The 26,263-nt window shown below is 41.2% G+C and overlaps 3 protein-coding genes across 3 annotated transcripts; all 3 read left to right on the forward strand.

Moving 5' to 3' along the window:
- Nucleotides 1-2,622: 2,622 nt before the first annotated feature.
- LOC118220438 (zinc-binding protein A33-like) lies at nucleotides 2,623-7,976 on the forward strand. The gene is made up of 6 exons (XM_035404298.1): nucleotides 2,623-3,078; nucleotides 4,709-4,804; nucleotides 5,395-5,625; nucleotides 5,957-5,979; nucleotides 6,061-6,179; nucleotides 7,204-7,976. Exons 1-6 carry the CDS (start codon nucleotides 2,656-2,658, stop codon nucleotides 7,755-7,757), a joined length of 1,446 nt encoding a protein of 481 aa, XP_035260189.1. The 5' UTR covers nucleotides 2,623-2,655; the 3' UTR covers nucleotides 7,758-7,976.
- A 3,730-nt stretch (nucleotides 7,977-11,706) lies between these two features.
- On the forward strand, nucleotides 11,707-12,340 carry LOC118216732 (zinc-binding protein A33-like; the record flags this gene model as incomplete). Its single annotated transcript, XM_035398174.1, has 1 exon — nucleotides 11,707-12,340. A coding segment is annotated over one exon (591 nt), but the record flags the coding sequence as incomplete, so codon positions are not given.
- Nucleotides 12,341-19,270: 6,930 nt separating this feature from the next.
- On the forward strand, nucleotides 19,271-21,680 carry LOC118216792 (zinc-binding protein A33-like). The gene is made up of 4 exons (XM_035398288.1): nucleotides 19,271-19,285; nucleotides 20,310-20,332; nucleotides 20,419-20,537; nucleotides 21,009-21,680. The coding sequence occupies exons 1-4, from the start codon at nucleotides 19,271-19,273 to the stop codon at nucleotides 21,560-21,562; spliced, it is 711 nt and encodes a 236-aa protein (XP_035254179.1). The 3' UTR covers nucleotides 21,563-21,680.
- The last annotated feature ends 4,583 nt before the right edge of the window (nucleotides 21,681-26,263 follow it).

Raw genomic sequence — 26,263 nt, forward strand, 5'->3', positions numbered from 1 at the left:
ATGAATAAGGTGTATGACCGAAACTGACAGAAACTGAGACAGAAACTGGTGGCCCCTAGGAAAATTCTGGCAGCCCAGCAATATGTTTCTGGCCCGCTAATCCCCCCACCCCCCCAGGAATTTATTTTGAAGCTACATTTCTTCCTTGGTTACACAGCCTGTGCAAGATCAAATAAGAAATAGGCATATAGGTCGACACATCTGTCTCTAGTTGGAATGTCAAACATTGTCTGTGCTCTCTGGCCAGTTGGTGTGCAATTGAGGCCCAGGCTTGGCTCTTGCAGTCATATCCTGTTCCCTATGGGAGAAAAAAACGTCCTGAGAGCACAGCAGGAGATGGTGGCAAAGTCAGTCTGGGGGGTGACAGAGAAATCCACCCATTTCATGTTACCATACACTTCTGTTGGCAAGTCAGTTAGGGCATCTACTTTGTTCACATCAGAGGTAATTTTAAAACAATCAATTACAGACAGATTTATTTCAGCTTTAATTCACTATATCAGAATTCCAATGGGTCAAAAGTTTACATACACCAAGTTGACTGTCTCTTTAAACAGTCTGTAAGATTTCAGAAATTGATGTAAGGACATTTTAGAAGCTTCTGATTGGCCAGTTGTCATAATTAGGAGTTAATTGGTAGTTAACTGGCACCTGTGGCTGTATTGAAGGCCTACCTTTAGAGCCACTGCTTTTTTGCCCTTGATACTGTGGGAAAATCCAAACAACTCTGCCAAGACCTCAGAAAAACAATTGTGGATCTCCGCAAGTCTGGTTCCTCCTTAGGAGTAATTTCCAAAAAGCTGAAGGTACCACAAGCATCTGTACAAACAATTGTATGCAAATGTAAAAATCTTGGGACCACACAGACACTCCATCGTTCAGGAAGGAGACACAAACTTACTCCCAGGGTTGAACAAAATTTGGTCTGAAAGGTTCAACCCAACCCCAAGACAGCAACAAAGAAACTGGTGAAGGAGTTGGAGGCATCAGGTATTAAAGTATCTACATCAAGCGTGCACAAGGGCTGATCTGTTTCAGGATTTTGTGCCAACTTCTCCTCTTAATTATTCATTTAGTTTAATCATATCTTGATCTGAAAATTGCATAAGCACCAGCTACAGCTGCATGCTGCAAGCGTATCCTAAAGAGTTTACTGTGCCCAAGTCCAGCAGTTAACCAGCCTAGTTTATAGAGCTGTCAAAAAACTAAAACTAAGATCATTGGTTGGAACAAAAACCAGCATGCACGATGGTTGATGGTGTATGAAAATTTTGGCCTTGACTGTGTAATGATGTCATTTTGTGTGTCACTGTTCCTGTTGAGGTCCACTAGATGGCGCCAGTGCATCAGACTTAGTGTCCCTTTAACTTGTCAGGACTCTCAGTTGTTTGTAATTAGTGTATTATTGGTTTTGTCATGTCTGGTTATATGTCCTCATTAGTTTATGTCCTGCACCTGTTAGTTTAGGTATTTAAAGTTCCTTGTTCTCGTTCTTTTCTTGCTTGGTCCTTAGTCTCTTTTTCTCTGGTTCTAGTTTTAATATTTGAGACTGTGTACCTGCCTGTTTTTAAAATAAATAAAAACATTATCTATGTGTCAAACTAAAAGCTCTTGTTATTTTTGCACCTACCTGATCTCTTGCGTACATCTCTGCATTTTCATCACACTGCAGTGACTGTGAGATCATAACTTATTTATGTTCAGATATCATTCTGTTTTATATTAAAAAGTAATCACAGATTTTTATAAAAACATAAAAATACTGTATATAAATTTGCCAAAAAAAACCTATGAGTTTGTCTCATTTTCAAATGATAAAATGAATATATTCAGTGAAATATTTTAGTGTTTCAATGTGGAACATTCAAGGCCTAAATTCTGCAGCTTTTGGTATAAAGAACAGAAACCCAGATTTCATTGAACAAATAAAAGACATAGATATAGTTATCTTGCAGGAGACAGGGTGCAAAGCTGACAAAGTCACTGGCTGCCCTTCAAGCTACAAAGAACTGGTGACATCTTTACTATCGTAGAACAGTAGATCAGCCATGTTCAGGCCCATGGAAAAGAGCTGATTTCTGATGATCTAAATTGCAGAATCAGAGAGGAAACAGACTTCCTCTGCACACATAATGACAACCACATCATTCGTCAGAACCACCTTCATTTCCCCATTTATTCCCACAGGAACAATTAAGACAAATAAACTAACAAAACTGAAAAAAGCTTGCAGTTCTTTCACAGACTATACTATACGGGTCTATACACCATCAGTGATAGGTGAAGAGCCACACAACCCAGTAAGCTGTTCAACAGTCTTGCAGATGGGCCCAATACAGCACAAAAGAACACCAGAAAGCAATTAACAATCAAGAACACCAGAAAGCAATTAACAATCAAGAAATAAAATCACTCTTAGGCACCTTCCTGGAATACCACATATCCTCACAATAAAGAAGGAATAGGCCTACGCCTGGCCGTGAAAAATAAATGAAATTCATTTTTTTTAATATATATTATTTAAAATCTGGCCTTAACATCCAATCTGTTATTATCCTAAAGTAAACTCAGTTTTCATTTTCAGTTTTGAGCCACGTGGACTGTGTTCTAAGTATAGCAAAAGTGGAAGTGAAAACATCCGTGAGAGTCTGTAAAATGGAGGCTAAAGCTTTGATTCCTGAGGACGATCTCTGTTGCTCTGTATGTTGCGATATTTTTAAAGAACCTGTTGTCCTGAAATGTTGCCACAGTTTCTGTAGAGAGTGTGTGCAGCAGTACTGGAAAGAGAAGAGCCCTCGGGAGTGTCCCATCTGCAGGACCAACGCCTCTATGGAGGATCCTCCAGTAAACTTGGCTTTAAGAAGCATTGTGGAGTCCTACTTAAAGCAGAAGAGTGAGAGTGAAGCAGATAAAAGTGAAGCTGGTGAGAAGAGTGAAGCTTGCTGCAGTCTTCATGGAGAGAAACTACTGTTGTTCTGTGAGGAGGATCAGGAGCCTCTCTGTCTTGTGTGTCAGACTTCTAAAAAACACAGAAACCACCAGGTTTGTCCAGTGGAAGAGGCAGTACTGGATCTGAAGGTACCCTATTTCAATTTCTAAATTAAACTATTTGAAATTATCAATACACAATTTCAAATGTCAGAAGAGTCTCTGCAACGTATTCAGTTAACATTTACTTGTGTGTTTTCCCATCACTGACAAAAAAAGGGATGTGTACTAACGATCAAGTGTGGGGGCTGGGAAGAAGTTTTTAAAGAATGTAAATAAGTGAAACTGTGAGTGTATGTCCTGCTTGTTTTTAGAGTAAAGTGCAGTTCAATCTCTTATGGTCTATGTTTTACTTAAACATGGACTTAATAGTCCCCTTGTAAAACATGACATCCATATAGAAAGTTATGGTTTCCATCAGATTACATTACTGCCATTTGGCAGATGTTCTTATCCAGAGTAAATTACAATGGGAAGACAAGTGCATAAATTAGGGTTAAGAGGAACAGTAACCCTAGAGGCGGGAGGTAAAAGCTCGGAAACCACAGATGTGAAAACATAGGATCGATTGTAAACCAGTTAAGCCTATTATGGAAAATACATGAGGATTAAACATTATGTAAACACAGTAAGTACTTTTTAGTAAATTAACAAGCAATCAAACCACAAACAATCTGACAATAAAATAATAGTATGTAGTATGTAGTAATAAAGTAGTAGCCATGTTGTTGGCAGAAGAAAGGGATGGGGGGCAAAGGTATGACTTGAAGAAGTGAGGCTTCGGCCTTCAGCTGTTCTGACTGCTGTGGGGAGGTCATCGGGGAGCCAGGGGCAGTTTTGTATAGCGGGACATTCAGAGGGACAGTTAAAAGCTATTGCAAGGAAGAGCTGAATTTTTTTTTGCTTGTCTAGGGGCAAACAGATTTTGTGTTTTAGATCAGATGTTAATCATGTCCATGTTTTAGATTAATTCTGTGCAAGAAAAACAGTACACATTACAAAACATTAGAAAATAACAAAGGTAACATATTAAGATCACAACCTGTTATACAATTATTATGTAAGTGTTTTGTTTTGTGTGTGTGTGTGTGTGTGCGTGTGTGTGCGTGTGTGTGATGGTGTGTGTGTGTGGGTGTGTGTATGTGTGTGAGTGCATTTGTGTGTGTGTGTCATGTCACATCCAGCTACTGTGTGTACTGGCAGGGAAAAAGAACGTGACAACTTGAAAGGAAGATTCACTGGCCTTTGCTTTTTTATTTACACTACAGCAGGGCCAGATTGTAAAATCCATTTCTGATTGGTCAAAACCTGCAGCACCTTACAGATTTAGCCCACAATGTAATGTGGCGAAAGAGCCTTAGACAAAATGTTCATAAGCGTGTTGGATACTATAGTTTGAATGTAAAATTTCGGAATGTTGGTATATTGGTGTGCTAATTTTCCCTACTTTATTATGAAATACACATATATACATATACAGTGCTTTACAGTGACACAGTACAGTGATGTTCTACACATGAATGTGGTTTTGTTTTGCACTAATTAATTCCCTAACAAAATATTTTTAGTAATGGAAAACCACTGCAGTAGCACTACAGTTTAAATCCCCACAGTTTAAATCCCCATGTCCAATTTTGCAATTATTTCACAAGTTATTTGTTATTTCATAGTACTGAGGATCCTAATGGAATTTCTTCGTTTTGGTGGTGTTTCATTTAAGGAGGAACTCAATGCTGCACTGACTCTTATTAAAGAAAAACAGGAGAAGTTCACTGAAATTAAAGAAGAATGTGAGAAAACAGCAGAGCATATCAGGGTGAGTAAAGTAATCTGCAAAAAATTGCAGCTCACAGTATTGAAAATGAGACTTTACTAATCCCTGAGGCGAAATTATTTGTCAGTACAGCCCCAAAACAAACAAAAAGCCCACAATACACAGAAAATCTGAATCACAAACACAAGCAATGTAATAGTGAATACGAGTCCTGGGTACGGAACTGCTACTAATTATAATTAGTTAAAACCAGACAAACAGCACAATTAAAATGGTTTAAAAAAACGCAATATACAATTTAAGCTTGAACATGCTTTAAGGAAATTTTTGCAGCTGGCGAGAATGATCTCACAATCCTCTCAGTAGAACAATGTGGACCAATTAACTGCCTGAATGAGCTCTTCAAATTCTACCTGAGAGCCCTGGTTATCCTCTATTCTAAGCTATATGGTGAACCTCTAGGGTGTTCATGGGCATGCCAACAGTTGAGCCCTCCTCACCAATCAGCTGTTCAGTATTTTCCCACATGTTCCCTCCCAGCATGCAGAGGGACAACAAGCACATGGAACAGCTTACATCGATAATGAAACAGACACTCTATTCATGTTTAAAGTAGTGTGTTTGAATTGCAGAGTCAGGCCCAGCACACAGAGAGGCAGATAAAGGCAGAGTTTGAGAAGCTCCACCATTTCCTGCAAGAGGAAGAGGAGGCCAGACTGGCTACGCTGAGGGATGAAAAAGAGAAGAAGAGTCAGATCATGAGGCAGAAGTTAGAACACATCGCAAGACATGTCTCCAACCTTACTGACAAAATTACAATCATAGAGAAGGCGATGAATGATCAAGAAATCTCCTTCTTGAAGGTATGATTCATCTGGACTGTTCTTGAGTTTATACTAACTGATTATAGTCATGCTGACGTACAATTTGTAACAGCCATATAGAGCATCACTCTTTTGCTAGATATTACACAGAACTCCATATTACAGTATCTTAATTGTCAACCTAATGATATGATCTTTACCTTAACTAGCCAAACTCCTTTTGTTTCTCACCCAGTTGTTGTTTGCCCCCCTCATTGTACTCACTGGCTCTCATAAATAGAAAGTTCAATAACAGAGACATTTTCCAGAACATAAATACATAAATGTATGCACCCAACTTATTACAATTATCCTGTTGTGTTTTTTTCAGACCTACAAGAGCATCAAAGAAAGGTATGTGCCCTCTCATATTTCTTTCTTCTGTCTTTTATATGACTTAAAACACACATCAGTGACTCCTGCTTATCTTTACAGAGCCCAGTGCACACTGCAGGTTCCAGAGCTGCTCTCAGGGGCACTGATAGATGTGGCCAAACACCTGGGCAACCTGAAGTTCAGAGTCTGGGAGAAGATGCTGAAGATGGTGCAGTACTGTGAGTATCTGAGGCAGTTGACAAAAGCATGCTAGTCCAAAAGTAAGCACAAGAAAAGAGATGCATCTAACTACTTCAGAGTCACCCAATCTTAGCTTTGTCGAAGTTCAGGAAGATACTGTCTGGTGCACTGCACTGCTCTTCGGTTAATATCAGAACACAAATGAAAGTCAAATTGGCATAACATATGCAACAAATTGTTCATAAAAATAAGCCAATAATAGAAGCCATAAATAATAAGCAAACTGAGCAATACTGGAGTGGGTGCCGTGTTGCAGTAAAATTACTGCATGCAATCTTTGCAAAATGTCCACCGAGTTACTTCATTTTGAAAAATATCACTAAGTCACTCTTATTTGAAAAAGTTATGCATGTTTCTGTCATGTCTACTGAGCAGACCTTTAAAAACATGACACACCAATGCGTTTTGGCTAAAAGCTGTAATCAGTGTATGAACCAGTAGTAGGCACTGGTTCCACATGCTATATTTGTATACCCTGATGAAATGTATTTTACAATCTGGCCCTGCTGTAGTGTAAGCAAAGAAGCAAAGGGTATCTTCTGTGCAGGTTGATACAATTTTTTTTCCTGCAAGTACATACAGTAGTTGGATGTGACATGGCACACGCACACACACACGCATGTATGCACGCACACACACACACACACACCATCACACACACACACGCACACATAAGGCTTGTAGCCAAAATGCATTGATGTGCAAGTTCTGCTCAATGGATATACAATATCACTACGGACATTTTTAGTGCAAGACTACACTTTTTTATTTGACTACCACAGTGATATTTGAATTCTGTGCATTTAATTTTCTTTGACATATGTGAATGAATTTTTTTTTCTTTTAATAATGCACACAAATTTTACATTGAACTATATTTATATTTTTTTAACTAAATAAACTATATGAAAATGAATACATGTTATTCCATATATAATCACTGTTTGTGTAACAGTTCTTTCAGCATTTTAATTTTAATATTTTTTATTTTTCATCATTCAGCTCCTGTGGTGCTGGACCCCAACACGGCAGCCCCCTGGCTCTCTCTCTCTGATGATCTGACCACTGTGAGAGACACTGACACACAGCATGAGATTCCTAAAAATCCAGAGAGGTTTATTCCCCTTGTGAATGTGCTGGGATCTGAGGGCTTTACCTCAGGGACACACAGCTGGGAGGTGAAGGTTGGGAATAAACCTGAGTGGGATATAGGAGTGGTGAAAGAGTCCATCAGTAGGAAGGGAAGGATAATATGCAGCCCAAAGAGAGGATTCTGGATCTTAATGCTGAGAAAAGGTGATAGCTACAGAGCAGCTGGAGTTACTGACCTCAGACTGAAGAGAAAACCCCAGAGGATCAGAGTGCAGCTGGACTATGACAGGGGGGAGGTGTCCTTCTTCAACTCCAGTGACATGTCACCCATTTACACTTTTAGCGACACATTCAGAGAGAGAGTGTTCCCATTTTTTTCTCCCTGTGACAGCAACAATGGCAATAACTCTACAGTCCTGCAGATCTGCCCATTTAAAGTAACCGCAACAGTGATAGGACCCTAATTAGCCTGTTGTCATGCTATGATTAGAGGGAGCACTAGAAAGTAATCCCATATTTATTTTGTTTCATTGTAGAGTTCTTTAAATCACAATTGAGAATGTAAATGGAGTAAATGGAGACGGAGTGTAGCACAGTGGGTAAGGAACTGGACTTGTAACCGAAAGGTCACAGGTTCGATTCCCGGGTAGAACACTGCCGTTGTACCCTTGACCAAGGTATTTAACCGCAATTGCTTCAGTATATATCCAGCTGTATAAATGGATACAATGTAAAATGCTATGTAAACGTTGTGTAAGTCGCTCTGGATAAGAGCATCTGCTAAATGCCTGTAATGTAAATGGAGGGACTGTCTGAGTGTAAAGAAACTGATCCTTCTGACAGAAACGGTGCATTTTGTATCATTTCATTTACTATATAGCAAACCAGCATTGACTGAGGAGCAATAAAGCCTAACAAATGAAAATCAATGTGGTGAAATGGGGTTGGTGGATTAGAACACTAAACACTGCCACCTAGTGTGGAGAGGAGAGGAGAATATGCAGTCTGAAGGGGCAGGAGGATTGGAAAAAAGCCCAAAAGAATTTGCAGTTATAGAACTGAATGGAAAAAACAACACGGCTGGATCCATGCTTCTTACAAGTGCAGCACTAAAGCTTTTTTTATAAAATATGCAGATGAGAATTCAATATATTCCATGATGGGAAAGTAGACATGAAACATTTTTCTAGCGGCAAACAGCATACAACAGTCCTCCACCACACAGGAAGTCCAAATTGGGCCACAAATGGATTGCCACGCAAGAAAATGATCCAAAGTACGCCGTGCTTTGAACGAAGGAGGACTGTTTACAAGCACAGATGGTACCATCTGGAGTATTTTATAAGATTATTTATGAAGGAGGAGATCCCCCGCCTTTTTAAAAACACTATCGAAAACGACTCAGCAGTGTTAAACTTGTGAAGAGAGGATTCACAAAATGATGAAAAAATTGGCAGCAGTACTTTTGACACCTATCTTAGCTATTGTGGCATTCGGTCCGCTGGAAAGGTGGATTAGTCTCAGCTGCGCCGGCTGGTTGAGAGAGCACACGCGCCTGGGTTGCATTGGGTAATCCCAATGTTGCCCAGGCGCTACAAGGTGCGCTGCACGCCACGGTTCGGGGGCCGAGACCAGGAGCTCATAACAAAACGAGAGCATGTTTCTTTATTTGAGTTGCGTTTAATTTCAATTTTGTTTCTCTTAACAAGATGGAGAAAAGTTATCCGCCACTGAAAAGTGGGAGGAGCTGGTCTGATGAAAATCTGGCCAGCTACAAGCGGGGAACTGAAAAGTTGCCGCCCTGTTTCATTCTCTTTTGTCTTTGTGATTTTAGCTTGTTGTTTTAGTTTGTTTTTTCCTGGAACTCATGAGGTGGAAGTGGAAACACTATGTTTGTGTTTTGTTGAGTTATTTTAAGGAATTGCATATATAATTGGACACATCATATCAAAACCATGAAAAACATTAAGTTAAAGTTAACATAGATAAACCGGTTTGACTAGTAACTTAGGCAGGTTGCCTGGCTTGAAGTTTTAAAGAGAAAGCACATAACATTGAGTGTGAGGTCCCTGTTTGAACAGGTGTGAGTATGTAAAATGGCAGGTAGAACGTTTTCTGTAGAAGAGGATCTCATTTGTTCTGTGTGTTAAGACATTTTCAAGGACCCCCTTGTCTTGGAATGTAGCCATAGTTTCTGTAGAGTGTCTTCAGCAGTACTGGAAAGAGAAGTGCTCCCAAGAGTGTCCCATCTGCAGGAGGAAATCCTTTAATGTACCTGTACCTAACCTGGCTTTAAGAAACATTGTGGAGTCCTATCTAAAGCAGAAGACTGAGAGTGAAATTGCAGATAAGAGAGACGCTTGCTGTAATCTTCATGGAGAAAAGGTTCTGTTCTACTGTGAGCATGACAAAGAACCTCTCTGAATCATCTGTGAGACATCAAAAAACACAGAAACCACACGATCTATTCAGTGGAAGAGGCTGTATTGGACCTGAAGGTATTCTATTTTAAAAGTAATCTGTTTCATATACTCAAGACACAATTAAATGTGTAAAATGTCTCTGTGTAAACCATTCTGTTCTGACAGACAGCTGTGGTATGTGGTCTCGCAAATACAGTATATTCAGTGGAAGAGCCATCACCGCCTTTGAAAGTATTGTTTTCAATCATCAAAACAAGCATTGTATAATTTAGTATAAGTGAAATGTAGGCGTGGTTAAATTTTGACTGCGGATTGGAGGCTTTTATAGGGAATATGGCTCCAAATAGGAAACACTGAAATTCACAGCACAACTGTAAGAAGAATGTAGCAATGATGTGTCAATTAGTACTGATAGCACAATTAAATATCATACGAGATCTTGACAAATTTAGCAAAGCTCTAATATAATACAGGCTAAAATGTAATTAAACAACTGTGACTATATTTGGTTCATTGCTTGGACAGGGGAAGTTCTATGTTTGAGCAACAACCAAGTACACAATCAATAATGAAATAGTGGTTTGACATATATATACAAATCTTGATATATGTATTAATCCTGCACTCTCACTTTTGTCTTTTTATGCTTTTGCCTTGTAAAATTCCAGCACATGCAGATCCTGCCATGGTACTTTTGATATTCTGTGTTTTTCAGAACTACAAGGACATAATACACTTTGCCTGCATCGAGTGTTCGTCACTCCAAACCCCCCAACATGACTGTTTCCTGCTTGTCATTGCAGAGCCCAGTGCACACTGCAGGATCCAGAGCTGCTCTCAGGGGCACTGATAGATGTGGCCAAACACCTGGGCAACCTGAACTTCAGAGTCTGGGAGAAGATGCTGGGGGTGGTGCAGTACAGTGAGTACAGTATCTGGGACACAGATCACAGAACTATTGTAGTTTTCTGCATTGTGTTTGATAGTTAAGATATTACCTTAGCTTAAAATATTCAATTAGAACTAAATAAATTTGAAAAGCTATCTTGCACAAGTACTGCTGAGTGATGCAGAAAGTAAAACAAAAGGTCAAACAGTTGTTTCATAACCAATGCATGCAATTGCCAGAACACTGCAAATGTAATACAATCCGGGATATTTCAGATTTAGTTCTAACTGCATAATGGTGAACAGGTGAATCATTATTCAGCTGGAATTACATAATCTGCTATTTCAAGCAGCATTACAATGTACCACATGAATATAATTCCAATAATACAGCATGTGTATTTGCCTCTTATTCTTTATTATAGCACACATGCTATTCATTTTCCCAACAGGAAAATTCTTTACTTGCTTCATGTGAATGTGCTCTTCTGTGTAACCCAGTTTTCCAGCTCAGCTCAACTGCCATTTTGGGGTTCCAGGAATACTCCACATTGGATAAAATTCTGTACGTTCTTTATTCAGTTCCCTCTGTAACATACCCACTGTGAGTCTGTGTGACACCCTGTTTGCAAATGGCATCATATAGAATAAAGATGGATTGATTGTTCAATGTTCAATGATTACCTCTTCAGGTATTCAAACCTGCACATTTGCTGGTGAAAGTTCATGTCTCTTGCCTCCATGAGTGGGCAATTCTGGTTCTGGAGGGCCAGTGCATACAGTTTTTGTTTCCATCAATTACACTGGCTAAATGAGCCAAATGGCCATATACTGTACACCAAAACTGTTCACTCATAGATTAGATCTCAGCAAAACGTATCATTTGGGGAGAAGTCTTTGGCGATCATTTGTGTACTTATCCAGAAATCTAGTTAAAATGTCAGGTGCCATAAATGTTAGGGATAATTCATTAAACAAATAAGGCCAGAAGTTGGCATGAAAACCATAAACAGACATGGCCTTCATTAACCCGCCTCTGCTCCAGGCCTTATTGCCTACCTAGGACAGTAAACTTTACCACTCATTTTAGCTAGGATTTTAAAAAGCATTTTCTGACATTGGTCTTCTAGCTCCAGTGACTCTGGACCCCAACACTGTGCATCCCTGTCTCTCTCTGAGCGATGACCTGACCAGAGTGAGAAATACTGGAGATAAACACCCACTCCCCGACAACCCAGAGAGGTTCGACTTCGGTGTGGCCGTACTGGGCTCCGAGGGCTACACCTCAGGGAAGCACAGCTGGGAGGTGGAGGTGGGGAACAAACCCTCCTGGAGTTTGGGCGTGGCGAGGAAGTCCGTCGACAGGAAGGGGCAGATAAGAGCAATCCCCGAAAAGGGCTTCTGGGTTCTTTCCCAGAGGAACTGGGACCTGTACGGAGCGTGCTCCTCAGAGAAAAAGTGCATCAAAGTGAGGAGGAAGCCCCAGAGGATCAGAGTGCAGCTGGACTATGACAGGGGGGTGGTGTCCTTCTTTGACCCCAGTGACATGACACAGATCAACACCTGCAAAGGTACATTTAGAGAGAGAATGTTTCCCTTTCTGTCCCCTTATCTAAGTGAAGATGGCAGTAACCCTGGGGCTCTGACAGTATGCCCTGGGAGCGTGTCGATAATAGCGATGTCACTCCAGTGAGCTTGTTTAAATGCTGTCATTCTACTGAACATGTCTATTAGTGATGTCACTCCAGTGAGCATGATTAACAGTGATGTCATTCCAGTGAGCATGTTTAACAGTGATGTCATTCCAGTGAGCATGTTTAACAGTGATGTCATTCCAGTAAACATGTCTAGAAGTGACAGCAGTAGAGGACATGCCCATGTAATTCCTTTGAACATGTCTAACGCGCAGATTGTGATGTCATTCCACTGAAGGTAATACTGACTTTTGTTCAAATCACAATAGTACAAAGTTGTATTGTTCTTAATGAGGCACTTCTGCCTTCTGAGATAATAATCCTCTTAATTTCAGACTAGGTCATAAATGGCATAAATAATTCTGTATTCCATATTCACACCCAAGGACTTCATTACAGATCAATTCTCAAACAGATTTAGCTTTCCTTTGCTGTTGTATGATGGCTTACAGAAGTATGCACCTCATCAGACCCCCAAAAGAAAGTTTTGTTTACTGTGCTGACAGGGAGTCACAGCAGGGCATAATGAAGAGGGAGTGTTCAGTTACAAAGCATCCTACTGGATCAGCTTTACGTAAATCTTAGTTTCTCCATAATACAGTGTATTGTAGGAAAACCGATATGGTGGGGAATAAGTTGGTGTCTTCAATGGTGTGATATAGTGGGCACTGACTAAAGATATTGATACCTACGGGTCAGTGCCCAGCCAGATACAGGGGTTAACCCAGTGTGATAGGCTTACAAAGATAGCACAAGCAGGATAACTGATTTACTGTTTTGATTATGTCTTTAATTGATGACTTGGGTTTTTTATTTTGATAGCTGGGTATATAAGGGGAAAAGTGGAATGGTTCAGGGAGACCCGTCAACACTGTCACCTGCACACCATTCTCGTACAGCCATTTCCACTACACACATTCTGCACCATTGATAATTGCCATTATTGAAGGCACTGTACAATAAACTGCATTCACTTAAACCTGGCATTCCTCTTCGACTCTTAACGCAGCACACCTAGCAGTAGCTACCAGTCTTTGTGACACCAATGTGCGGAAAGGAAACTGCAGGATGTGCAATAAGGAAAACACAAGCTTCATTTTCCATTGCGTGTTGTGGAGAGTTTTTAACAGCACAACAGAAAAAACAGGAGAAAACAAAATGGACAAATGACTGTTTTAAAACGGAACAAAGATCTACCAATGTACTGTACCATTACCTACAACCCGCCTGCCCCAAACTAGCAAACTGGACTGAACCAGACAGGCCCGGTTTGGACTGGACTGGCACATGTTTGTTGGGGCTAGGAGTGCAGATAATTATCTAGAGTGTTTTGGGGTTTTTGGGGGGTTGGGGGTTGGGGGGTCGGGCCCTCGTTTTAAGCGCTGCTTGTGGACCGGGACGCGAGCTCGCTCGCGAAGCTGTTGTTCTGGGCCAGAACCTCGGCTTTCAGTTTCCTGAGCTCCTCCTGGATGGCCTGGTCAGACATGTCTGCGGCAGGCAGGGCCTTCACCTTGGCCAGGAAACCTTCGATTATCTTTTCCCCCTCCTAGAAAAAAAAGAATGTCAACCAAGGTAAAGATAAAACTCATGTAAAATACACCCAAGGGATTATGCTCACACGTGTCAGGAGTGGGTGACCAACAGTGAGCATCCAATCACAACACTTCACCAGGGGATCATGCTGACACATGTCAGGAGTGGGTGACCAACAGTAAGTATCCAATCACAACACTTCACCAGGGGATCATGCTGACACGTGTCAGGAGTGGGTGACCAAGAGTATGCATCCAATCACAGTACTTTAGGCCTTATAGGTGATGTTATTGTTAAAAACAAATTCCACATGCAGCTTCCAGATCACCAGAAATCATCGAACGTTTTAGACGACTGTCACCTGTGTGAACTCGGGCGTATAAGACACAACAAAAACCACGACGCCATCCTCCCTCCCCACTGACTATACTCATACAAGTGCCGACTGTAAACAGACAGATCCCCTGCATTAAGCAAATGTCACAATCAAGCATGGAAGTGTCATAACAGGCGTTTTGTGTAGAACAATTCCCCAAAGTATTAGCTCAGAATTAGCTTCCTTGGTCATACCATGGCAACATACACAGTTATCAAACTTATCTACGAACTTATACATATTGAGCCATTAAGTTGTCACATGACGGCACAGTTATGCAATTGAAAAAAGGTCAAGTAAATTATGTTAATCAACATTGTGATTAATGTGACAAATAGGTTAGCAATCAGGAAAAAGATTTCCAATTCACAATGAGAATCCTGCTGACAAAAAGCTTTATAAAACGTACAAACTTTTGATTTGCGGTCACATTTTGGCTGGTGTTGTCCAATAATAAATTTTATAAGTGTATGATACAGATGAGATATTCGGTGACATCAATCCAGAGTACATCACTCTTAATGATATGCTTGCACTGCCAGCTTTCTCAAGGCAGTTGACCGTAGGAGCCACAAAATTGTTCCCAGCCGCCTACAGTAAGCGCTAACCATTTTAGCCAAATATCAAACGGTAAGTCTAGATCAAATGACTTTCTTATCAACACCCAACAGATAACACCGGAGATGTTGTTTTCCCCCGGAAGCGTTTCATGTGGCCTCTGAAGTCTAGATTTTTACGACCACCGTAGGTATAAATAAAGAAACAAAGACGAGAAGAAAAGCAATACAGCACATGGTGCCGATAATCGTTATTGTATTCAATATGTATCCTTGCGGTGTATTTCTCAGTCCTACCCTGAACTATATACTACTAATGCACATTACAACAACACTATCAGCATCTACCAGCACTGCATGGATATTCAGCTGGATATTTACTGAAATAAGCTGAGCTAAAGTACAGTGCTAACGGGTATAAGGACAACGCTCAAACGACTCCACGCCTGCAGACTTGAACCCAAAACCTCGGTGCTACAAGCCCAGCTCTTTACCGCTGCGCCACCCGACCTCCTACCTGTCTGTCTAAACGCCGCCTCTTCGCCTCGGGCCCTTCCTCTTCCTCCCCGCCCGCCTGGGTCACGTCCTGGAACTCCTCCAGCTCCAGGGCTTTCTCCCGCGCGCTGGCAATCACGTGCTTCGGCCGCCACGTGAATCCCAAAGCTCTGGTCACACATACCTGAGAGGGGGGAGGAGGGAGGGAGAGGAGAGAGGGAGAGGGAGGGAGAGAACAGAGAGAGAGAGGGAGAGAGAGGAGAGGAGAGGAGAGGGAGGGAGAGAGAGAGGAGAAAGAGAGAGCAGAGAGAGAGGGAGGAAGAGAGTGAGAGAGAGGGGAAAGACAGAGCAGAGAGAGAGAGAGAGGGAGAGAGAGAGGGGAAGAGAGAGAGAGAGTAGGGGCAGGGAGGGAGAAGAAAGGAGAGAGAGGAGAGAGATAGATAGATAAGAGATATATAGATATATAGAGAGAGAAAGAGAGAGACAAAGGAGGGAGAGATACAGATAGATATATAGATCAAGAGAGAGAGAAAGAGAAAAGGAGAAGGAGAGAGGAAAAAGAGGTTGAAGGGAAAGGGAATGAGATCCAATTTTTATCAACCGAACAGCCATTCAAACTGCATTCAAAGCAGCCACAAAGCTGCAAGTCAGTCCTTACTGAATAACCAATAAACGGTTAGTCAGATTACTGAATAGCCAATAAACTGTTATTGAGATATAGTGCAAGAGAATAACAGAAAGCATGAGGGTGCAAAACTAAGGGAGATGTGGATTGTATAAAAAATGAAATGTGGTCCATAACATGAACAGAGGCAGCTTTTTGCCTTTCATACAGATATTACCACAGGTTATATTTTTTTGCACACCTCCTGAGGTAAAATTCAAACCCGAACGGAAGGGGCAAAGTAAATATCACCGCAGCTGAACTGTCACAGTGCCGAGTCAGCACGATCACCCCCACCTGCCGGATGTAGGTGGACTTGCCACTCATGTTTGGGCCTGCCGAGGGAGGGGGAGGGTCAAAGGTCACACCGGCGTAATGGCAGACAATAAAAATTTAAATGACAATATAAACAAGACCAGGTCATAACCTAGTATATGGCTGGACCTAACACACATGATCCGGCTGACCAATGGTGTAATTTCATCACTCAGTCACTCACCGAGTCACAGACATTTGTGTTTGTAGGGCTGGCCCCGCTGTTGCGGTCCAGCCAATAATTGGTGTGTGTGTGTGTACAGGCCATGTGTGTTATGTGTGAGCATTCTGTATGTATGCCTGGGTTTTTTTTGTATAGGATTGGGGTTTGTTAGTGTACATGAGTTAGGGGTGTGTTTGAACGTTACTGTATGTTTTTACATTTGTGTCTGTGTATCTGTGCATGGGTGTACATGCTATTAAATGTGCACGCATGTCTGCAGTATGTCTACTGGTTTTCATTTAATGTAGTTTAATGCTCATTTGGGCAGTTCTTATTTATACTTGTTAAACGGGGTAGCTGGCAAGTTGGCTAAAGAGTCTTTTTGCAGTTGTCTCTCTTGGGGCTATGCTTCACCCTCTGGGGACTTACTGCACTTCGATCCCTGATCTTCGCCCTTGTGTTTGAATATCAAGTCGCTCCGGATAAGAGGGCCTGCTTAAAAGCGTACGGTAGAAGTGCATGGCCGCAGTGTTCCTCACCGGTGATGATGTGGAACATCTCCTCTCCTTGGGTGAAGGACACGTCATTGGGGATGAAGGCCACGTCGTCCTGGGCCTCGATGCAGGGGTGCCTGGCCCCCTTCAGCAGCAGCCTCCCGGACCCCTTCTCCAGGACCCTGGGGCGCACGTAGGGCACGGGGGCGGAGTGGAACACCAGGGCCAGGCTCACCACCGCGTCCAGCTGGGCGATCACGTCGTTCAGCGTCTGCAAGGGGTCCACGTAGCCTTAGAGGGCCAGAGAGGGGTACAGGTAAGGAATGGGGAGTCAGAAAGGGTGGCTAAAAGTGCACATACAGTACGTATTCACGCACACACACACACATACATACACAGACACACACAAAACCACAGTCTCTCTCTTTCTCTCTCTCTCTCACTCACACACATACACATACACACACACATATACAACCACACATTCACACTCTCTCTCACACACACACAAACACACACACACACACACACACACATTCACACGGCATTTGGCATCTCATTGCATGTTTGCACAATGTTTTGTCAGGCACCCTTGTGGGCCAAGTGGTGGATAAAAAAAAAACTCTGAGGGTTTCTGATTGGCCCAGCAAGTCAACCCCCCTCACCGGAGGCGATGCTGAGGATCTCCTTGACGATGGCGTTCTGGGCCTCCTCGTACTCCTCCCTGCTCTTGGTGTACTCCTCGTTCAGAGAGCTCAGCTTGCTGCCAGTCACACACACACACACAGCTTCAGTTCATCTGACACCTCTCCCCGCGTAGGCCCCTGTGAGTGTGTGTGTGTGTGTTATAAATGGTAAATGGACTGCATTTATATAGCGCTTTTATCCAAAGCGCTTTACAATTGATGCCTCCCATTCGCCAGAGCAGTTAGGGGTTAGGGGTTAGGTGTCTTGCTCAAGGACACTTCGACACGCCCAGGGCGGGGTTTGAACCGGCAACCCTCCGACTGCCAGACAATCGGTCTTACCGCCTGAGCTATGTCGCTATATAACATCTTGAGCTTGCAAAGTTGCTTGTTAGTCACTAGTCTCATGGAATAAATGAACATCATTCACTTGCTGGTTTTTCGTTATCATATTAAATTCACACTTTTTCTTATCAGACTCACTAAACTGATGGTCCAGGTGGGAACGGGTGTAGGCATTTTACAAAGAAGAGTATGTGTGTGTGTGGGGGTGTGTGTGTGCGTGCGTGCATAATGGCACCACCTGTTGGTGAAGCAGACTCCGTTCTTCTGCACATCCAGCGTGGTGAACTTCTTGTTGTTGCACAGGTTCTTCGCCTCCTTGCAGGTGACTCTGAGGAAGTACCCCAGCTGGGCGTTCGACTCCAGCTTCACCGTCTTCCCCCCCTCCAGGCCTGACAAACGGACACAGACAGACAGACACAGCCACAGACATGACACACAGACAGACAGAGAAGGCGAAGCATAGAGGAAGAGATGGAGACAGGTGGACAGACAGAGAAGTAGGCAGAAATGGAAAGACACACACAGAGTTGACAGAGTTCATGAAAGTGGTCATCATCGACTCCACTTCAGATTGCTAATGGAAGATTTAGCAGGACATACCATAGCACAGTGTGGCCTGGCCCAGCACAGAACAGCACAGGACAGCTCAGATACCTGATTCATATCCAGTGTGGTCTCAATCATCTCCTGGTACTTAACAAAGGCAGTGCTGAGGTCATTCAAAGGAGAGCTGAACACTGCGTTCAGCAGGACCAGGTGCTTTCCCATAAAAAAAGACAGCAGTCAGCCCTGATCATCATGAAGGGGCAGCAAATGAGGATATGGGGGTTCCCATCTGCGAACCACTGTTGTAAAAAAGCAGCTGTTATTTGACCATGTGTAGCCTTTCTGTTAGCTTGAATGAGTCTGCCCATTCTGCTCTGACTTCTCTCATAAACAATGTGTTTTCAGCCAAGGAATTGCCGCTCGGTTATTTTTTTTATTTTTTATTATAATATTCTCGGTGAACTCTAGAGACTAACGTGTAAAACTCCCAGGAGGGCTGTTGTTTCTGCAATACTGGAACCACCATGTCTGGCACCAACAATCATACCAAAGTCACTTAGGTCACATGTACTTGCCCATTCCAATGTTTGGTTAAACAAAAAACAATACCGCTTCTCCATGTCTGCATGCTATATATATGAGTTAAGTTGTAGACACATGTAGCCAACAATTTGTTGTTTGGAGGTGCAGGCTATTTGCGTTACGTGTCTCCCCGAACCATTGAACTTCTCTCCTTATATGCAAGGCAAAACCCCAAGTCCTCAAATAAAGACACAATCATGGCAAAACAGTACAACAATGATCCTGATCTCTGTAAACATAACACACTGGGTTAACCTTTGTAGCTGAGACATCAACTTGTTCCCCATGACTTTGTCTTTCCAACAATACAAAACATGATTACACTTTATAGAGAACCTAGATTTTACACAATGATGATCCAGGTGGATGTTTTGCAACTGAGCACTGTCTCTTTATCGCACTTGCTGACTCTGTCAGCACAGTTAACATTCTGTTTTCTTTTGGAGGTCTGATAAGAAGCACACTTTCGTAAACCGCCGTATAGGATTAATGTGCATTACACTTTTGCCTGAGTGTGCCCCAGCAGAACCTCAATGCAAAAACATCCCAACTGCTGCATGTGAAATGTACAGTATAATTTACACAAGGCCTCATTCTCATCATAGATCTGTCTTGGATATTCTTTCCTTTATAATAGTAATGACATAGTAGATTACATATGTGTAACTAACACAAGAAAGTTCAAGACAGACTGATGAAACTGCATGCTCACGCTGTAGATTTGACGTCAACTGATTCCGAGTTACTTGTCTGTTGCATCTCAAACCAATGCACAGACATCACATTAAGGAGCTTGTGCTTCCACAGTTGTCCCTACCTGATGATGTTTTTACCTCAGACTTCCCTGCTATCCTCAAATTGTTCCTCATGAAACATCAGCAAGTCACTTAATTCACTGAAACACCTGCCAAAATGCCCCAACAACTGCTCTTCCAGTCAAAATAATGATAAACAGTATTGTAATGCACAACCGTGAGCATGCTGGGATGTTATTGTTTAATTAACCCAGGAACCACACCTGTGTGGAAGCCCATGCTTTCAACATACTTCCTATCCCCCATTTACTCAAGTGCTTCCTTTATTTTGGTAGTTACCTCTACATTATAGGACCTTTAATCATGTGCGTTTACTGTTAATATCTACATCACTTTCATTAGCATGGCTCCTCTCTCACTTTTTGTTAATAGTCCCTACTGAATATATTTATTCATGCATACATCTTATCACAATTATGCTGTTATTGTGTGTTTTTCAGAGCTACAAGAACATCAAGGAAAGGTATGTAGACTCTCACCTTGTTTCGTATTGTCTGTTTAAGTCACTTTTAACTTCAAAGCTTGAGTGACTCCTGCTTGTCATTATAGAGTCCAGTGCACACTGCAAGAGCCAGAGCTGCTCTCAGGGGCATTGATAGATGTGGCCAAACACCTGGGCAACCTGAAGTTCAAAGTCTGGGAGAAGATGCTAGGGGTGGTGCAGTACAGTGAGTATCTGGGGCAGATGGTGAAATCATGTTTTTTTCAAGCACTTAATGAACCCATAAAACTATAGAAACAAGATGTATACTGAAATGGTGCTGAAGATAAACAGTACAGAGTCAGCCAGTCTCAGTTCCTCCAAGTTTTGGAAGATCTTGTGGTTGCACTACACTGCTGTCAATTTAATATCAGAACACAAGCAAACAGAATTAACATAATATATAAAATGTCATTAATAATATGGTGTATTAGTTGTGTGAATTGTCTACATTGAATTTACTATGAAACTGGTTAACTGATGTATTCATTTTCATAATATAAGCATGTTTTATATTTAAAGAATAAATAATTATAGCTACAGTATAAAATCCATAATTATTAGATACAATATACTGTGTATGTGGCCTGATCTGAATAGAATATTTGAAATGTGTCTCTTCTTTCAACTTTTCAATCTTTCTTTCTTGATATTTCAGCTCCTGTGGTGCTGGACCCCAATACTGCACGTGCCTCTCTCTCGCTCTCTGATGATCTGACCACTGTGAGATTCACAGGTACAGAGCAGAAATATCCTGACAACCCGGAGAGGTTTAAACCCTGTGTGAATGTGCTGGGATCTGAGGGGTTTACCTCAGGGAAACACAGCTGGGAGGTGAAGGTGGGGAATATATCTGATTGGGATATAGGAGTGGTGAAAGAGTCCATCAGTAGGAAGGGAGAGATAACAGCCAGCCCAAAGAGAGGATTCTGGGTCTTAACGCTGAGGAATGGTGATAAGTACAGTGCAGTTGGAGTTACTGACCTCACACTGAAGAGGAAGCCCCAGAGCATCAGAGTGCAGCTGCATTATGACAGGGGGGAGGTGTCCTTCTTCGACTCCAGTGACATGTCACTCATTTACACTTTTAAAGGTACATTTACTGAGAGAGTGTTTCCATTCTTCTCTCCCTGTTTGGAAGAAGATGGGAGAAACGATGGGCCCCTGCAAATATGCCCAGTGAAAGTTTCCATAACAGTGTCATGCCAGTGAAGGTATCTATGAAAAAAGAACTGACCAAAGATGTTGTACTGAAGGAGTATTATAGAGTAAATCCATTTAATAATTGTACTTAATCAATTCTCTTTCATGATTATTTTGTTTATAGTTAATGAACTGCACATTCATTTTTGAGGATGTATACAGTATGTAGGCATTATGTTTTGGATTTTGTTTTGATCCAGATCATTTGTCAAAACAATTTCATTTATGTACATATTTATAAAATATTTATTTCATTTGGTAAAACTAAAAATCAGATAGTGTGAACAAAGCTACATTTCCTCCTAGGTGAAAGAGCAGAAGCAAGATCAGATATTTAAAATTAAAATAAATTTAATACATTTAAAATAGGCATCAGCCAATAGGTCTGTGCAACAGTCTCTAGTTAGAATGTGAAACACTGAATGTTCTGTCTGGCCAGTCGGTGGGCAAGTGAGGTCTAGGATTGGCTCCTCCAGTCCACATGGGTGCAAATGTTCACCTGGCCCACCATCCCACCCCTGGTCCACACAGTCTATTCGACCATGTGCACCTCCACAAAGAAGCAATACACGTTTGCTCAGAGCCTTAAGAGCACAGCCCTCGGACAAAATCCAGTAATTTCTACATCCTACAGGAGCAACATATGAGTTCCCAGCATACAGAAACCAGCAGCATGTACCTCTAGACCTGCACACAGGACACCAGTCAGGATGCCTCCACCAAAGCCAGAGTAATACCCACCACAGCACCCTCCTCCGTACACAGCTTTGGACCCCTTAAACACAGGATCCCCGAGACATGACTGGGACCTTTCTCACCTGGACAAAGCCAACCCAGACCTGGCTCAGCTCCTCCCCCCCCCACAGCCCAGCACCACATCTGCAGTTCCAGCAGCCAGACCAGAAGGCCCCACTGGCAATGAGCTGTCAGCAGATGCTCAGCTTCATACGCTCTCACCTTATGGGCTACATACAGTGGTAGGAAGACAAAAAAAAGAAAGAAAAACATACAAATTTCTGACTGAGTGTACAGGGCCCTATATAATGTGTAATGATTTAATATTATGTGTCTCTGTTCCAGTTGAGGCTCGCTAGAGGGCGCCGGTGCTTCAGACTTATTTTTTTCAGTGTTATTTTTTGCTGGAGGGGTCTCTTAGTAATTAATGTAATTATTGTTTTATTGGTTTTGTCATGTCTGGACATGTGTTCAGTTCTTTTATCTCTTTAGTTTATGTTCTGCACCTGTTAGTTTAGATATTTAAGTACCTTGTTCTCATTATTTTCTTGATTGGTCTTTGCGCTGCTTGTGGTCCTTATGCATAGTCTCTTGTTCTTTGGTCCTAGTTTTCATGTTTGTACTTGTGTACATGCATGTTTGTTGTTTTGTCTCTATATGTCAAAATAAAAGTTGTTAGATGTTGTTATAGTTGCACTACGGTGTCTGTAACTTGTTTATGTTCAGATATTGTACAATTTTGTATGAAAAAATAATCACACCTTCTGATGAAAAAAGTGAAAATACTGTATATTAATTTGCTAAAAAAAATTAAAAAAAACTTAGAAGTTTGTGTTATTTTCAAATGATGAAATGTCAAATATATTCAGTGAAACAATCAGAGGTGGGTAGAGTAGACAAAAACTGTACTCAAGTAAAAGTATTGTTACTTTAAAATAATAATGACTCAAGTAGAAGTAAAAGTAGTCATCCAAATAATTACTTGAGTAAGAGTAAGAAAGTATCTCGTGAAAAGCCTACTCAAGTACTGAGTTACTTCATATAATCTGATATAATGTAATAAGCAGAGCAACATAAATTAACGTAAAAATCCAAATGTCCAAAATATAAAATTGTAAATGCTTGTGCAATAGAAATAAACAAAATATAAAATAGCCATGTGCAAATTCAAATATGGCCTAAATCATATCCCTTTAAATAAAACAATACACAGGAGGTTCGTCAGAAGAGGAGGATTTTCGCTTTCTGTTGGACTCTATTAAGTCTGTATACCCCGTCAGTTTGTTGGGGTCAACCCTCCGTTGACAGAAAAAAATATCAATGAGGCTACAGGGATTTATCCATTAAAATAGACTCATCATCACAACAAAGAGGAGCCTGCTCAAATTCAAACAGAAACTTTATTTGTGGGAAACATAATGCTTTGTAGCACCATCATTGTACCTTATGATGCACTTCTCCACGATATTAAAAAGTCCCATGATGCTTTGCGCGAAATATGTGCAGAACTTCCGGTTTAGCGTAAACAAACGTTACTATGCAATGTTCCAGCGCTCACGTCATGACTGTTGCATGCTTCACACAAACTATTACACTCCTAACTAATGCTTACATTAGTGTGAAATATCCACATTAATACCAGTAACCTATTTAAACACACTCAAAAATAACGTATATAACCGAAGTATTTTGAGCAATAATAGCCTACTTCATAAATGTTGCCTAACTGAGTACCCAGCGCGAAAGTATACAGCGCGAAAATAATGAAAAAACAGACACGACTGTTTACAATGAAATGGCAACTTTATTATGGGGTTGACAGTACACTGAAAGCTATACAAACTGCAATTAATATTTTCCAAGCTATCGTTCCACTGCTCTTCTGACAGCAAAAAGGAGAATTCAATTGAAGTGGCTAGCTCGCAAAAAGTTGCTGATATTAGCCTACTGGTTAGTCTAGATCATAATATTTCAGTAGCCTACTACTACTTTAGTGTGAGCATCTATCGACCGGGTTCGTTCGGTAGACAGACAAACATCAGATTTTCAACTGTAATCTATATATAATAGGCGAAATATAAGTAACAACCTGTACCTAGTTATGTAGAAAAAAACGTCCTTGTTATCCTCTGGAGGTAATTTTTTTCAGTACTTTCGCGATTTTTTTCTGTGCAGGGAAATATGTCAGAGGTCGCCCAGTGCTAGCTTTAGTTGCTACGGGGACGTGTATCTGCCACTACATAGAGATTAATGGAACTTGTCTTTACTTGAGATCATATTGTAGAAGTGTCCCGTCTTGTGTATTTCAGGTTAATATGAAAAAGGCTGGTCCCTACTAGCATTTCTAGCGATCCGTTACATATTTACAGTTGTAACCCAAGTAGCAAGAATCAAAATAGCCATTAAGAAGAAGCGACATTTGCACTACTTAATGTTCGCGATTATGGAATTAATTATTATATCAATATAACTAAAATGTATATGTATTAAGTTGGATTTTTTTCCCATTTAGACAGTTATGTGTAATTTTTACAAGACTTGCATTTAAATAGGTAACGGAGTCCAGTCCGCTTGATTAAATATGAAATAAATGCGGTAGCATTTCAGATGGTCGATAGTATGTCCTCTCACTCTCACGTTATTCCCCTCAGGTTTATTACCGGACTTTTACCGATAGTTACGGCAAAGGTTAAAGGTTATGGGTCAGATGTCGTCACGAAGTGCATCCCACTCATTTAACTGTTTCTCCGTGCTACTGTAGCCTACTTCCATGGTTCGGAGTGCGTAGTCCCAAGCATTTCCTGGAGTGCGTATTCCGGAGCACGGTAGTGTGGAGCATGCAAGTTTGCGGTTTGGGACACAGCCAACAAACAGAACGTGCATCGAATAAAAAATGGGTAAAAAATAAAAGTAACGAGCGGAATGTAGCCGAGTATAACGGAGTAAAAGTAACGTTTTTTCTTCACAAATATACTCGAGTAAAAGTGAAAAGTATGTTGCATTAAAACTACTCTTACAAGTACAATTTATTCAAAAAGTTACTTAAGTAAATGTAACGGAGTAAATATAACGCGTTACTACCCACCTCTGGAAACAATTTAGTGTTTCAATGTGGAACATTCAGGTATTTGGTATGAAGAATAGAAACCCTGATTTAATTGAACAAAAAAGAGACATAGATTATGCTAATCTTGCAGGAGACATGGTGCAAAGCTGACTAAGTCACTGGTTGCCCATCACGCTACAAATAACTGGTAGTATCCTCAGCAAAATTTAACAATGTTACCCAAGGGAATTCAGAGGGAATTGAATTTGATTTAAATCAAAGCTAATACAATCAATAGAACTTGTCAGGGCGAATGCCATGTGGATTAAAATTAAGGAGGAAATCATCACCACAAGAACAAATATTTTCCTATGTGCAATGTATTCCCTTTTTTAGAATCTCCTTATTTTAAAGAGTGCACCTTTACAATGTCATGGCCGACTCATAAGACATCGCAAAAGGAGAGAGACCACACGTTGAATGTTGTCAAGATAGTAATAAACTAATTTATTAACAAAATTAGATATACAGAGTGGAGTGGGGAAGTCAGTATAGTCAGTGGTGCGTGCAGATGCTTGGATGTAAATGAGCGTATACATGTGAGGTGTTGTAGGTGTAAGACAAAAAAGCACAAAGCAAACAGCGAAAACGTAGCCCATGGCTCCAAGCATAGGTACATACCAAAGAAAGGAGGAGCACTAGCAAAGGCAAAGGTGGGGTTATTATTACCTGCGGTGCACCAGGCCAGGTGCACCCCATCAGCAATGGTGACTATAGCTCTGCCTACTGATCAGGGAAGACCATAGTCATCACTAGCATAGAACAGGAGATCAGCTATTTTTAGGCCCTTGGAAATGTGCTGATTTGTGGTGATCTAAATTGCAGGACCAGAGAGGAACCAGACTTCATCATCACATGCTGACAACCAC

The sequence above is a fragment of the Anguilla anguilla genome, chromosome 2, assembly GCF_013347855.1.
Source record: "Anguilla anguilla isolate fAngAng1 chromosome 2, fAngAng1.pri, whole genome shotgun sequence".
NCBI classification, from domain to species: Eukaryota; Metazoa; Chordata; class Actinopteri; order Anguilliformes; family Anguillidae; genus Anguilla; species Anguilla anguilla.

Excerpts from the sequence above, each read along its gene's own strand:
- LOC118216792 (XM_035398288.1), top strand. Across the intron at positions 20,333-20,418 it reads TACAAGAACATCAAGGAAAG|AGTCCAGTGCACACTGCAAG; the intron begins GTATGTAGACTC and ends TTGTCATTATAG. Across the intron at positions 20,538-21,008 it reads GCTAGGGGTGGTGCAGTACA|CTCCTGTGGTGCTGGACCCC; the intron begins GTGAGTATCTGG and ends TTGATATTTCAG.
- LOC118220438 (XM_035404298.1), top strand. The coding sequence starts at position 2,656 with ATGGAGGCTAAAGCTTTGATTCCTGAGGACGATCTCTGTTGCTCTGTA. Across the intron at positions 4,805-5,394 it reads AAACAGCAGAGCATATCAGG|AGTCAGGCCCAGCACACAGA; the intron begins GTGAGTAAAGTA and ends TTTGAATTGCAG. Across the intron at positions 6,180-7,203 it reads GCTGAAGATGGTGCAGTACT|CTCCTGTGGTGCTGGACCCC; the intron begins GTGAGTATCTGA and ends TTCATCATTCAG.